The sequence below is a fragment of the Gymnoscopelus microlampas genome (assembly GCF_963454915.1).
Source record: "Gymnoscopelus microlampas genome assembly, chromosome: 16".
Lineage (NCBI taxonomy): Eukaryota > Metazoa > Chordata > Actinopteri > Myctophiformes > Myctophidae > Gymnoscopelus > Gymnoscopelus microlampas.
In genome coordinates, this window is record NC_139953.1 from 20,954,338 (window position 1) to 20,970,333 (window position 15,996).

The window sequence follows — 15,996 nt, forward strand, 5'->3', positions numbered from 1 at the left end:
AGAATGTTGTAATGAACTTACGGTTAATAATAACATGTTGGTGTTGACAGAGGGTTACTCTTGAAAAAAGTAAAAAGCACCATAATTGTAAAATCTAAGACATTTCCATATTCTAGGGCTAGGCCTATCATATTTTAAAATCTTAATCTAATAAAAGTTACATAATTTTATCTATAACGGATTACATTTCAAAAGTAACCTTCCCATACTCATGGTATGAGGTATGAGAAAACTTTATGGCTGCTGCAGATTAATTCACAGATAAATCATTCACATGGTGTTGGCTACCTACAGTACACCACACATCACAGCGGGAGATGAAAATAATTGTATGGAATAGAATGTATGAGCCTATATCAATTAATGCGCTGATTATGGAAATGTAAAGCCATTAACCTGGCTCAAAAACACTCTTGTCTGTCGGCGTAGAGCGGCATATAGCCCCGGAGGCAATTCTTTATACGCAGCGCTGATTCTGTGCTGAATATTCCCTGTTAAGTGCTTCACCTACATAAGATCATTAATTCCTATCACGTTTCTTTACCTCCCTCTCATGCTCTATTGCCCATTTGAGAGGCTGATTATAGCATATGATCACCGTTGTTAGAGCAGTTCCATCGCTCACGCTAATGTTTTGCATTACTATTCAATACAAATACAATCAGTTAAGCTTAAAACCTTAACTTGAAGGCCGCTTACACTAATAAATTAGATGCGTGCATGAGTGGAGCTTGATTAACTACTTGTCTTGAACCCAAGCATCCATATTCTGGGGGGGAACATTAGCGTCTACATGCATGGTGAGCTTTTATTTTTGGCAAAGAGATTTGGTGTAGACATAAAAAGGCGGTCCAAGAACAGAGCCAACTCAGGTCCAATTAAATAAGTGTATAGAGGGGGCCTGGACCGCTGGCGTAGCGGTCCAGGCACCTATAGGCCCACTGTAGCTTGACAGCATGTCGTGGGTTCGACCCCCGATCCCGACGGCCTTTGCTGCATGTCACTCCCCAGCTCTCATTTCCTGTCAGCCTACTGTCCTGTCAAGTAAAGGCATAAAAGCCCCCAAAAAGTCTAGAGGGTTTTCACATGAAGTTAAACCCTAGTTTACCAATTCTGGAGTGAACATCCAATGCATCACGTTGTGAGCTTGTAGATCGGCTGTTTTTAGCGAAGAGATAATAGTGTAGAGGGAAAAAGGAGCAGACCTTATAGTAGTGCCCTGGGGAACCTCGGCCAGCTATGTAAGTACACATAGGGTTTAAGTGGTTAAGACGATTAGGAGGTTGTGTTTGCAAAACTCCTGCAGAGAGGTTAATAAAAAAAGGCCTTTTGGAAGACAGAGAATGATTACAGAGAACAGGGACCAGCTGGGGACCGCTTTCACCAGCACACTTTCAAAGTACCCTTAAGGAGAAATGATAATGGATTATTCTAAGAATTCAAAAGACTGTGTTCACAGTATGGTACGAATGTACAGTATCCTACTGACATGACAATCACATAGACATTTTTTATGTAGAGCTACGTCTTCTCTGACTATTCCAGCTGATAGGATGACTTCGGCAGTCAGTCCCAATCCCATTTTAGAGCCAGAGATAGAGAGAGAGAGAGAGAGATAGAGAAAGAGAGAGAGAGAGAGAGAGAGAGAGAGGCTCTAACAGAATTAAAGGGCAGGATTACAGCTGATCTATTTAATAAAGGTAATAGTCTGACAAGGCTTCTGCTAGGTTTTAAAAGGAAGAGTGACGTTAGTTTTAAAAGCAGGGCTAGAGAGAGGGAATGGAGGGGGGGGTGAGAGAATGAGAAACAGACAGGATTTTTTTTAAAGATTGAGGCACTGTGTGGGTAAAAACATGACTGTGAGGAATAGAGGAGAGAGGAATGTTATTCCTTTAAAGGGCAATCTCACAAACCCACATCTGGGACATATTTGCGGTAGCAGAGACAGCGTGTGTGTGTGTGTGTGTGTGTGTGTGTGTTTGTGTGTGTGTGTGTTTGTGTGTGTGTGTGTGTGTGTGTGTGTGAGCGTGTGCGTTAGTGCGTGTGTGTGCCTGAAGTGTGTACGTGCGTGCATGCATTGTTGTTAGAAACATAAAAAGGGTACGTTTTTGTTTGGAGACTGGGTTGGTGCCTGCATGTGCGTGTGCCTGCGTGTGTGTGTGTGTGTGTGTGTGTAGTAGTTGATCTGAGCAAGTAGCTGACCTGAGGCCCATGTTTGTCATATTCATTACGTTCCAATCTTGCACACACGCCTGCCTGCATGACAACACACATTCATTACAGCACGTTGGTTCCCATTCTTCTGCTAAACAGGCTAATCCAATGTGTTCATTTAACTCTGAAAAGAAAGAACATTCTCACTCCACCACGACAGCAGCATTTTAAGTCCCTCGCGCACGAATCAAAGTGGATCTGTGAATTGTACTTCATCCCTCAAGCCTCTACAACAGCGCTGTGTATCAGGGCCCACTTGAAAATCTGCGGCCCACCAATCTGACCACTTAGTGGTCAGAATGGAAGGCCCACGGCCACTGCTATGTACTATATGCCTAGGCCATAGTCACTGCCCTAGCCAGCTAATACTGACGCCTGATATGAGAAACAGTCTCCTTGAGTTCATAAAACCTTATAACTTGTCGTCTTGCTGTCTGGGTCTGAAGCTTGCCTACAGAGGAATAGCTACTTGACCTTGCTGTATGAGCCTGCTGCTTAATAGTGCGTAGCAAAAATCCTAAAGGGGGGCGTCAACAAGTGTCATTTGGTGGCGGCGGACATCTTGGTGGGTCATAAACAGCTTGACTTAACATTGACTCCCACCAATATGTCTGCAGCTACTATGCCATGCCCCCCCCCGTGGTGACGACACGTTGCCAAGCACTATATGTACTTAAGTAAGACATAATGAACCAGACTCATTTACTTCCCATGGGACATTACATTCAGACACATCAGCATACAGTCATATATTAATATAACTGTGAGATGTAAGATGAATACTAAATGTATGATCAATAATGGATAAATCAATAGCCTAAAAGGAATAGAAATTGTATTTCCGTTACTGGCCCTACAGCCCACAGGTTGGGGATCGCTGCTCTAACGAATCAAAGTTTATCTGTGAGTTGTATCCCTCAAGCCTCTACAAAGCTGTGCTGTTCCACATGACATACACACACAGTAAAATCCTCAGTGCTATAATGTATCCATGTGTAACTCAGAGAGTTCACAAATGTAACCATTTGGTTACATTTGCACACACTCTTAAAGAAACACAGGATTTTACTGTGCTGTCCCTGTTTTCACAGGTGGTTCTCATTTAGCAAACCCCCCCTCCTATTCCCCTTCCACACACACACACACACACACACACACACACACACACACACACACACACACACACACACACACACACACACACACACACACACACACACACACACACACACGTACACAATGTCCAAATCTATGGGACCCCCCTCTCCTTTTCCCCCCTATATCCCACATACTGAGGCTTTGTCATATCTAATCCCTGCAGGCTTTTGCCTAATTTATGCTCTGTCGTGCTACAGTGTCGCGTGGCAGAAAAAAACAGCAGACATGCAAGCTCACAACGCGTCGCGTCCGCGACGCGTTGTGAGCTTGCATGTCTGCTGTTTTCTGCACGCGACACAGACACGCGGCAAAGTGTAAACCGGGCTTTATGTTTCACATTAGCCGCGTGACAGGCGTCTGTTTATTTGCAATGAGTCACCAGATGAGCTGCTCTATATATGAGACGTGTGAAAGCTTTTTCATTAGGACCGTGAAACCGGCAAGGACACATCTCACTCAGTGTTTAAGCGGGGCTCTCACGTGGAGATGAACTGAACGCTGAATACACAGCCGGCGCGTTGCAGTAATTATGAGCTATATGCTCGTCCTGATTGCTGACTTGCACGTGTTTGAGGGGTCCTTGTCTTGCGCGGTACATCAGTATGCAATGTAGCACATTCATGTTGCCACCAAAAGTAAAGTTTAAGCTAGTCATATGTGAACTCTCTCTGTACAATACATACCCGATATGCATATTAAGTCACTGGAACTTGAGGACGTACATATCTCCATACTCTGTAGCTTCTCCATGACTGTGGAATGTCTTATAACATAGCCTAGATTGTTTCTCACATTCTACTATACTTATAGGGACGTTTGGCCGTCACAAGTATAGTGATACGAGTGTACATGTGTGCGCGCGCGCGCGCGCACACACACACACACACACACACACACACACACACACACACACACACACACACGCACACTCCAATAAAGTCCAGTATTTTGTGTGTTGCTGTGCTCTAACAGGCAGGGTTGTTATATCATGGTTCAGTATGTCATTAAACCTCTCTTGAATTGGCTGTTGCCTTGGAAACCCAGTTTTCTTTCATGGGCATCAACATAACTTCTCCTCATTCAGCCATCCATGGATTGACACATCCACAAATCACATACATGGATGTTCTTATTAGCTGAACCCCAGAAATGACTGTGTGCGTGCATGCGTGCGTGCGTGTGTGTGTGTTTACTATACTTGTAATATTTGAGAGAACTTGAGAAACAGACATGACATTGTGAGGACAATTTTCCTGGTCTTACAAATGATTTTTTGAGTTGGGCTTACAATTAGGAAAAGGTTGGGGTTATAGGAATAGACAGTTAGAGGCCAGTGTTGGGGTAAGGGTTGAAATAATGCCTGATGTATGCTTTGCTTGTAGATCGCCTATTTTCAGGCTGTAGGGCTAGGCTTAAAAATGGCAAAACGTTTATAAAAACGTCATTCATAAAATTGCAGTCCTAAAATGTTGATGTCCTCACAAGTATAGTAAAGTGTGGGCGAGCGAGTGTGTGATATGTGAAAGAGAGAGAAAGGCACATCCGAGCCAAGAGGAGTTAGACCTTGAAAGAGGACTCAACGCTGACATGTTGCCTTGTGCTGGAGTGGCTCCTTCTTGGCTGTGTACTGCCCAGACAGATGGGGGGGTGTCACCGCCACCAGGCCATGTAGTTAGTGTACTACTAAGTGTGTGTGTGTGTGTGTGTGTGTGTGTGTGTGTGTGTGTGTGTGTGTGTGTGTGTGTGTGTGTGTGTGTGTGTGTGTGTGTGTGTGTGTGTGTGTGTGTGTGTGTGTGTGTGTGTGTTGTATTGCTTCCCTGGCCTGTGCGTGCGTGCGTGCGTGCGCACGCCCGATTTCCTGGAAAGCCTCCGAGATATGGGCTCTGTGTTTGATTTTAAGTTGAGAGGAACAGAGGGCGCGTGAAGAACACCATATGACACAAACACAGTAAAATCCTCAGTGCAGACTTAACTCTAAAGACTGTGCGAATGGACCTGCAGGTCAATTTGGTTCCATTTGTACACTCTTCAGAGGTAAATTAACACTGAAGGGTTTTGCTGTGTACTTAGAGGGATGGAGATGGGATAAGAGCAATGGAGGGTTCATCCATTTACATTTAGCCTGTATTTTGCTTGTTCATTAAGGTATGCATTGATCATCATTTGAACATTTGTTAACATTTCATGTATTGACAGTGTTCAGTGAGTGGTTTGTACAAATGAGTAGGCCTGGACAATTAACAGAAAATATATCAATACGACATTTAGAACCAACAACTGACTTGATCTTACTCATGTAGGTTGTTTTACATTTTGTTTTTATTTCTAATCGACAAATCAACATGAAAACATTATAATTTTTGGAGATTTCTTTTATTTTTTATAATCGACTAAATTGAGGTTTAAAAGAATAGTGAAAATAGACGATCTACAAGTTAACAGGACGTGTGTGTGTGTGCGTGTGTGTGTGCATGTGTGCGTGTGTGCGTGTGTGCGTGTGTGTGTGTGTGTGTGTGTGTGTGTGTGTGCGTGCGCGTGCGTGCGTGCATGTGTGTGGCCATATATCGATATTACATTCATATGTACTGTATATGAGACTAGATAATCTGGGAATATCTGGTCCATATCGCCCAGCCCTAGTGTGTGTGTGTGTGTGTGTGTGTGTGTGTGTGTGTGTGTGTGTGTGTGTGTGTGTGTGTGTGTGTGTGTGTGTGTGTGTGTGTGTGTGTGTGTGTGTGTGTGTGTGTGTGTGTGTGTGTGTGTGTGTGTGTGTGTGTGTGTGTGTGCAGATGCACGCATGCACATGCATGGGTAGTGGAGGTGAGTGGCACAGATAGGAGGGAACTTGGGGAAGGCTCTCCATTTCAGAGGTCAATGGTTCTCATTCATATCAGCTCGGTGGGAGGTTGAGAACTTTCTGGAATGTTCCAAACAAGGCGTCAATGTCTGAGGGGACTATTGTGAGGACGCAGCGCTCTGGACTTGACAGTTTGACACCGGCTTTTCCCCCTCTAGTGGGTGTCTTTGTCTCATGGGAGTTTGGCGCACAACAGACCCACTGTTTATTCAGTGGGCTGAAGTGCATCGAGTGAATTCCGTTTTGTCCATGGCCGAGGTACGGGTTTGATCCTTTTACCCAAGACATGGTTGATGTGTTATGTGTAAGTCCATTTACAAGTCAGGACTCTGAGCTGACTGCATTCTTGCATCAGATGTGATCTTACCAACCAGCATGTCCGTCCATGGTTCAGTTTAGTGTAGGCACTGTTTTGTCAGGGCCTGCCAAGTTAACTCTTAAGCTTGATTGTAGAAAATAGCTGATCTACAAGTAAATGGGCTATTTTTGTGCATGACACCGTATGCATAACTAAGTATAAATCCGGCATTATGATGCTAGTCTCTCTAGGCTCACAAAAAAAAGAAAAAAAGGGCCCAGTAGTGGGGCTTTTAGGCTTCTAGTCAAATTTGTGATGCAATGGCATCAGCTGAGATGAGCCAAACATAATAATGTCTATTCATGATGTCGATTTATTAACTTCAAACTGTATTTTGTAAGCCTCATGTTATATGTATGTAAGCATTTCTCACCCTAATGGTAGTATACGTTTGCTTTGAGGAATCAGTCTGTACATGTCCACATACAGTCGTGGAAATTATCCAACAAGGATGGTATTTACACTTAAGGCATTTTTGGCTGATGCTAAATGATGCAAACTAGAGATTACTGATTTAACACCAAGCTTCATGGTTTGACATATTAAGCAAATGAGGCACCTCCAGCAGCTTCTAGCATCTGTCTATTCTATCTATGCCTCATACACATGAGGTGAATAAACAAACATTGTCTCACTTAAAAAGCAGAGTCCACCCACTATCCTTTTGCATAACAGCTGTCTTCTAAATAAGAGGTTAAGTGCAGGCAATTACGTGAGTGTAATGTGTAGGTGAGTTTGTGTGCTGGCCCCAGGGAGGGGAGAGACAAAGGAGTGTCACCCAGGTGACATGTCAATTACTCTGCCGCTGATTCCTTGTGACTGCCCTGGTCCCCCGTATCCCCCGAGGTTAAAGCAGCCTGAGAATCCAATCCGGTCATACCTTTGGGATTACAGAAGTCAATCCCGCTTTCCCTTTCCCTCTTTTTCAACATTCTCTCTCTCTCTCTCTCTCTCTCTCTCTCTCTCTCTCTCTCTCTCTTAGTCCGAGATCTTTCTACAATCGGACCAAGGTCACTGAGTTTCTGCATTATAAATTCCACTGGGGGCCAGGAACTGACTGGTAATGTGATTGGTGCAGAATGCACAAAGTAGCCTTTTTTCTATTGTTACACCAGACCAAGACTTAATTGACTATTCAGGAACAAAGTAGCCCCTCTAAGAATTTATGCTGATGCTCACTTGGACTAAAACAACGAATGCTTGTCGGGTGAGGAAACGGAAGTTGTCCCGTCTAATTAAAAGAAAATGTAATTAAATTAAAGAACAGGATGTTCCGGTTTATTGGTGGCGTTAACAGACTAAATTAACAGAATCAAAGGGAATTATGTCAAGATATAATCATGCAGTCAAACAGTCGGTACAAGATTAATAATGTAATAGTGTATGCGCACAGAAGGCTGGTCAGGAAGGGGGCCGTATCATATAGCCATGTCAAGGGGGCCATGTCATAATCACATAAACAAATCATATAGCTGTTCTGTTCTGTTTTTAAATAGATACAGTAAAATATAATGATATGGAGTTAGATTTGTGGACAGACAGACAGAGAGACAGAGAGAGAGACAGAGAGACAGAGAGAGAGAGAGAGAGAGAGAGAGAGAGAGAGAGAGAGAGCAAGAGAGGGGGGGAGAGAGATGCACCACATGAGCACTGATGTCTCAGCCTTCTGACCTCAACAGATAAACAGACTACTGTTAGAGACTTATGCTATTAATAATATTTATAGTGTTAACTTGCAAATAATTTACTTTTGCAGTGACACTGTCATGCGATGAAGCACAAATTAAACTTTATGTATTCAAATATGCACACACACACAGACGCACGCACGCACGCACGCACACACACAACAATTCTAACACAATTCTACAATTCAATACTACACTGAGGATTTTACTGCTGCCTGTACCTTATTTCTCAGCCTTTCTCTGAGCTCTCAGTGAAGGTATTGTGATTTGTGAATGTGTGAATACAGTTGTTCTTATCTAGAGCAATGCCTCTGTAATGCCAGCGATGTCTTCAGCCACTGAAAACAGCAGATCTACAAGCTTGTAGATCTGCTGTTTTCAGTGTGCGAACACCTGCACGTAACTAAGTATAAATCAGGTGTCCCAGAGTGACAGACTGTCATTCATGTGTCACACACGCTTAACCTCAAGTAAAGGTAAAGCACACACTGCTCCTCGGTGGAACTGCAAAGTGGAGCCAGGGAGCTTTACAGACAAGGCTTCTAACGTAGATGTTTTATAACATGAAGAATGAGAGAGAGAGAATGACAACCTATCTATCTATCTATCTATCTGTCTATCTGTCTATCTGTCTATCTGTCTATCTGTCTGTCTGTCTGTCTGTCTATCTATCTATCTATCTATCTATCTATCTATCTATCTATCTATCTATCTATCTATCTGTCTGTCTGTCTGTCTGTCTGTCTGTCTGTCTGTCTGTCTGTCTGTCTGTCTGTATGTCTCTGCCTCTCCAGTACTAATGGGGTTTCTTAAACGTATTTACATCCCGTAAATATGTCCTATACCGCTGCATGGAAGTTAGCATCCCTATTCTGTGGAACGTTCAAGTATTAGTTTACTAGGTATAGAGCAGGGACTCACTCCTCCCTCTTCAGCCGATGAGCAACAGGCTTCTATCAATCAACTAAGGGTTCAATTAGCTTCAGTAGGCTGTCAGTTCCCACGCTGGGAACTTTGAAGAAGACAAGGTGCTGCCGAAACATCAGTGACAATTTTAGCACCTATTAAAGGTTTGAAGAGGACCCATGTGCCCCAGCTCTTTACTTTGTGATGTTTCATGCAGGTTAGCACCACACGCACACACGCACGCACGCACGCACGCACGCACGCACGCACGCACGCACGCACGCACGCACGCACGCGCGCGCGTGCACACACACACACACACACACACACACACACACACACACACACACACACACACACACACACACGCACACGCACACGCACACACTCGCATGCACACACACACACACACACACACACACACACACACACACACACACACACACACACACACACACACACACACACACACACACACATTCACATACAAACACACACACACACACACACACACACACACGCACACTAAGTTATTTAGCCCACTGGCAGTATACACAAGATATACCAAAGGTTCCCGCAAACCTTTGGATTTGCTCTGTACAAACGTACAGACACGCACATAGTCTGACCCTCTTACAGACGGCTGGCCTCCTGCAGAGCCACGCCATAAAAAGACAGACTGACTGGCAGATGAAGAACAATACAATGCAGGAAGCAGCTAGGACGAGGAGACGGGAAAATGCAGGGGTGGGGGGGGGGGTGTCCTGGGGCGCTGAAGGGATAAAAACAGAGAGAGAGAGAGAGAGAGAGAGAGAGAGGGACAAGTAGAGATGGAGAGAGTCAGATAATGAGCGAAAGAGAGCTAAACAGAACATGTAGAAATATCACGGTTGGGGATGTGGGTTGCGGGGGGCTCCAGGGCTTGTGGTAACAGATTGGGAGGGTAAAACATATGGCTCTGTGTATTATTGATGGCAGATCGGTGTTGGGGGGGGGGGAGGGGTGGGTGGTGCTCGAGAAGAGGTGCTGATGATTCGCCTGCAGTGATTTCTGTGCACGCCACTGAGCTCTGAGGCCGCTCAGGCTCCAGTTGGTTTAAAGTCATTAAAGATTTAGAGACGACTGCCGAATGGTAATGAGCAGGCAGTCCTTACTGAAGAAGTGATAGAATAAGAGAGGAAAATAAAGGGCTAAAGATGATGACACACACATAGAGAGAGATTGGTGGGTGGGTTAGAGAAAGGAAGGGGCTGAATGGATGAGAATATTGGAAATATTGGAAAGATGAAAAAATCGACAAGCTCACAACGCAATGTGTTCTGAGCATGCAGATAGACCGTTTTTGCTATTTGATCTTACAATTAAGTAGTGCTTAGGTGGTTCTGTACACTGCACCTGCAACAGGTTAAGGGTTAAACCTGTGCGCGTTCGTGCGTGCGTGCGTGTTTGTGTGTGTGTGAGTGAGTGTGTGTGCGGGCGAGGTGGTCTCAATGGCCCTTTGTTGGTCTTAATTCTCTAGACATAACAACCCCAGACACCAGCGAGGGAGAAGGTGTGTGTGTGTGTGTGTGTGTGTGTGTGTGTGTGTGTGTGTGTGTGTGTGTGTGTGTGTGTGTGTGTGAATGTGTGTGAATGTGTGTGAGTGTGAATGTGTGTGAGTGTGTGTGTGTGTGTGTGTGTGTGTGTGTGTGTGTGTGTGTGTGTGTGTGTGTGTGTGTGTGTGTGCATCGCGCCCATGTGTGTTGTCACTTGTCAAACCCATTCATTCTAGACTTTAATTATAAAAGACACAGTCCTGTAGTCAGTCTCCAAACCCTCTAGCCACAGCAACAAGTCCTCTTAACTCTCTCTGTCTCTCAGCTCTCCAGTGTTTAGAAAAGCACGCGTCAATGATCCATTGATTCAGCAGGCCTTCTCCCTGCTCTCTGTACCCTCTCCATCGCACTCCTGGGATTAACCCAGCTTCCAGCCAATGACTCACAGAGACGGATTAACTGCCCCTTATCGAGCACCCACCCCACCGGACACTGATTTTGGATCAGATAACTCTTTGACAGTCCTAATTGTCACCATTAAGAACTTCGAAGGTGATGTCAGATAAAGCGGCTGGCTCTTGGCCAGGTGCTCAGTAAAACGTACCTTTCTGCGAGGGTGGAGAGGCAGGCAGCACGTGGGTGAGGGAGCTTCCCCGTCTCCGTCTCTGTTCCTTGCAAGGCTGTCCTTTTTCAGTGTGCGAACATAGGACACTCTCCTTTTAACGGTCCGGTCCCGGTCCAGAGGTTTTGGCTCCAATGAGTCCCGTCTGGCCCTAGTTTGGAGGCCCCGGTCCAGGGTAGTTGGCACAGGACGTCCCACGGCCAAGGGTGCAGGTGCACCCCTTCGCCCTCTCTCCAGGTAAACATGAATGCACATGCACAGTGCAGTGAGCAGAATGCATCCGCGAAGTACTAGTCCCCTTGTGAGGCGATCCTTGCCCATGCCTGTCCACGGTGGATGGTGTGTCCGTTTTACTGTTTACATTCCTTCTATCTCACTCTCACTTGCTTCAGTCCATCTCTGAGACTAAATTGGTTAGTTTGTCTTTGCTGTTTCATTCTCTCCCCTATCCCATTGTTCCTCTCCTTGTACAACAAATGTTCTTCGATTCTCTTTGGGTCCGCCTTCTCCTTCCTTCAGGTCCAAAGTCCAGCATTAGAGAGAAGTGAGTGAGTTAGAAAGAGATTAACACAAAACCTGCAGGCATGCGTGTTTCTGCAATTTCTATGTCAGCTGTGTCTCAGTGCGTCAGGCACTGTGCATTAAGTCAGAAGAACAGTGCATGCTTCCCTCATTGAAAACTTTGGCAACTCCCTCCTTAAGCCAAGAAGTCCAATATAATACAGACGCACCCCCCTCTCTCTGTCTCCCCCTCTCTCTCTGTAATACTCTCGTTCTCTCCCTCTCTCTCTCTCTCTCTCTCTCTCTGTAATACCCAAACATTCACTCTCTGCCCTCCCTCAGTTTGCTTCTCCCGTCCCCCTAAATCTCGAGTTACTGTGTAACACTATATACTATGGGCAGGGCCTACAGATCCACCGCTGGCGATTGCCCAGGCCTTGAAACCTCTGCATGTGTATGCTCATTGAACAGAGAGAAGATTGAGAGAGACACACAGAGGAGAATAAGAGAGAGAAAGAATGAGAGGGACAGAGAGAGAGGAGGAGGAGGAGAAGCTGGTGTTCGACGGAGGTTCTTTGAAACATTGTGTTCCGTTGAGAAGAATGGCAGGAGGAAAAGATAAGTCCGAAAAAATAAATGAAGAGCAAACAGAATCAATTGAAAGTAGGAGTAGCTCTTGTATAGAAAGAAGGCATCATTGCTGACGTATTTGTGTGTCTAAAATACAAGAATATGCATTGAAGTTAAGACAAATAAACAATATGAAAATAGTTACGAGAGCTCACACTTTTTCTAAAAGTATAGATGGTGCAGTGATATATGGGGCAGTTTGGGGGAAACTCTGATGCCTCTTCATACTTGGTTGCGTGCCATGTTGCACCCAAAAATTGCTGATGTAGAAGCTCATGTGATGCGTTGTGAGCTTGTAGATTTCTTATTTTGTGTGTGACACGGGAGTGCAACCAAGTGTAAATCCAGCTTGAGAAGCCATGCAGCGGGCCATGCCCCTCGAGTCCTTGCCGATGCGCACGCCGAGTTTGAGATCAGTTGGTCCCATATATGCACATGACCATATATAGGCATAGCAGTCGGATCTGTGGCTCTGGATAACCGGATCTCCATACATGCCTGTATATGGGAATATCAGGTTTGTTTATGGTTATGTGTGAGTCATAGTGACATGCCTATATTGGCGTAACGGGTTTGTGTATAGTTATGTCTGAGGTTATTTCATAGTGAGAGTGCCTACAATGACATAATAAAAACACAGTGAAGAAGCATTCTGCTTCTACCGGCCGACGGCGTGGAATAAACTCCCATTACACCTCCCAAGACAGGCAGCCTCTGTGGATAGCTTTAAAGCACAGCTCAAGACCTATTTCTTCACTGTTGCTTTTAGTTGATCTTCAAATCTCTGTGTTGTTATTCACTGTCCCCTCACTGTTTTGCCTGATTCACTGCCTTTTTTTTAATTTTATTTCAATGTTGTGTTATGCTTTTGCTTTTCTTTTTTGCTTTATTGTTAAATTAGTTGTACTTTTTCTGTAATTGTATTCTTGCTCTGTAAAGCACTTTCAGCTTTAAGATTTTAAACCCTGCATCTCACTTTGTTAATTGAGCATTGGTCATCTACACTAGCCCAACATTGTGTACAGTGTCATCACCTTTCCTAAGGTATGCACAAGCATTATCCTGCAAGTTCACCTTCACAAAAAACATAAGAGGAACGGCATACATCCTTAAAGTATATCAAATCTCTGGCAATAAACAGATGAGCCCAGAAACGTATGGGATTACATTTTCCCAAGTAAACATTTTCAGACTTAATGTACTGGCAGAAGGTTGCTTTATATTCCCCTCCTGAGTCTGGTCTTTGATGCAAACATTGACTTGCCTTCAGAAACCACTAAATCGAGTTTAATTCATGAACAAATAATAAATGAGGGGGCAATTCTTGAGCTCCCATTTATTTAATATGTTATTGATATTGTACTGAGCAAAGAAACGCTTCACCAGTTATTGGGCCTGTCAGGGTTTATATGGAGAAAAGTAATGCAGCTGACGATTCCAGGGCACTCTTAAAATATGCGTTTATTGACAGAGTATCCTGACAGGATGTTTTCTAAAGTACTGTAGGATAATGATGAAGGTGCTTTCTTTCAGCTGTTTAGGGTGAATGAAATCAAACCAACGTCCATGTTTGGATATTGTTCGGTGTGTAGGACTTTACTGGCCCCTTGTGGATTAAATGGAGAAATACATCAGGCTGGTTGGACTCCACCATCATCTTGGGTTTCAGTTGTTTTGTGAAATACAGTCATGATCATGTAAAATCAAAAATAAAAGGCCTAGAGCAGTGGTTCTCAACCAGTGGTCAGGGGACTACCAGTGGTCCTTGAGGGGGTTCCAGTGGGTCCCCAGCCAAATTAATAGTTAGGAACCAAATTGATCCTTATGTGTCTGTAACTCTGAGAGTGTACAAATGGAACTTCCATTTGGTTCCATTTGTACACTCTCAGAGTTAAATGAACACTAATGCTGATGATACAGTGTAGACTGGGGACCCCCAAGAAATCAAAATGGTTGAGTCCCTGCCATATCTTTTCAAAGGGCGGTCCGTGGGCTAATATGTGTCAATTTGGGGGTCCTTGACGCGAAAAAGGTTGAAAACCACTGGCCTAGAGATTCCCCCATTGAATGAATAGAAGAATCAATAAGTCAGTCGATCAGTTAGAGCAGGATTTAGGATAATGGTCAATTTAAATGCCAGGTACAATACTATTGTATATTGACGTTAGGTGAAGGGACAGTGAAAGACATGTAGACAGTACTGTATGTTTCACTCCATTGGTTTACATTCTACGCTGTTCTTTTCTTTACGTGTGTGTTCAAGCACCATGACGTGCCAGTCCTGTTTATCAAAGACAAGTCGAAAATGGCTTAACGAATTGAACTAATTATTGATAAAAGTAGTTATAAATGAGAAGGTTGCAACAAGGTATAAGCCAGAAGTGGGCAGAATTTATTTCCAGAGGGCCATACTGACTTCGATAAAATGAGTGAAGGGCCATACATATTAACAATTGAATTTAAACTTGAAACACATAGTGCTGAATGATGTTAAAACTGCATGAATTTGGTAGACATGCCAGACTACTTTAGAATAAGGTCCTTGCTTTCACAACAAGAATGCTCATCACCAAAATGTTGATCTTTCTTTTTCTTTTTGTATCACTCAGGTGTACTCTGTACGAGATTACAATGAAAAGATTACATAAAACAATCCACGTCAATGCCGTATCTCATCTTATCTAATATCCATAGGTCACTGATAAAACACATTGCATTCACATTGAATTCATTATATATGGATTCACGGCAGACTGTTTCACTGTTACATGATAAACATAAAACATTTGAGTACATACGGATGGAGGAATGCAGGTATGTACTCAAATGGCAAAAAATAATTACTATTAATTGGAGTGAAATTAATTTGTCTCAAAACCAGTAACATATTGCAGCCTTTTTTTTGAGGGGGGGGCAGTTTTTTTTTTTTATGACTTGGCGGGCCGGATTGAAATGGTCAAAGGGCCGGGTCCGGCCCCCGGGCCGTATGTTGCCCATGTGTGGTATAAGCAGTACTATGAGGTTGACAGGAGGGGGGTTGTAGGAAGGAGTGTCATTTAAGTACAGCAATTATGAAAAGAAAAGAGAGTTGACAGGTGGTCCTGATGTGTAATGGATACTGCCATCGGACTCCATGTTATTAATCAATCATTTAGTCATGCTCTAAATGTGAAGGATTTTAACAGCCAGTGGTTGAACTTGAACGTAACCACTTTCAACCTGGCATCCCTATTTTAGGCATGTTATTTATGCCGAATATGGTCAAGGATGTTTTTCTTTTAATGTATAGTGAAAAACTATGAAATAGGGCTTAAATGGTTAAATATCTCTATAGTATGTACTAGTATGTAGTATGTCTCCATAGTCATCTCTATAGTCATGTACAAAAAAGTATATTATATGCCCCAGGGTATATCTCATGTAAACCCTTGACAGAAGGCCTATATCAGCTCAACTGGCTCAATACTGAAAGGTCGGTTTGGTTCTGGCCCAAAGAAAAATTTTATAAACTGATTACTGGTGGAAAG

The 15,996-nt window shown here is 43.8% G+C and overlaps 1 protein-coding gene across 1 annotated transcript in view; it reads right to left on the reverse strand.

Annotated features, from left to right (window-relative positions):
- mettl24 (methyltransferase like 24) overlaps positions 1–12,118 on the reverse strand; it is a 55,762-nt gene extending 43,644 nt beyond the window's left edge. The window contains exon 1 of the mRNA XM_084082416.1: positions 11,321–12,118. Coding sequence (XP_083938542.1) covers positions 11,321–11,659 — 339 coding nt within the window. The 5' untranslated portion in view covers positions 11,660–12,118. The remainder of the gene's footprint in view (positions 1–11,320) is intronic.
- Between the last annotated feature and the right edge of the window lie 3,878 nt (positions 12,119–15,996).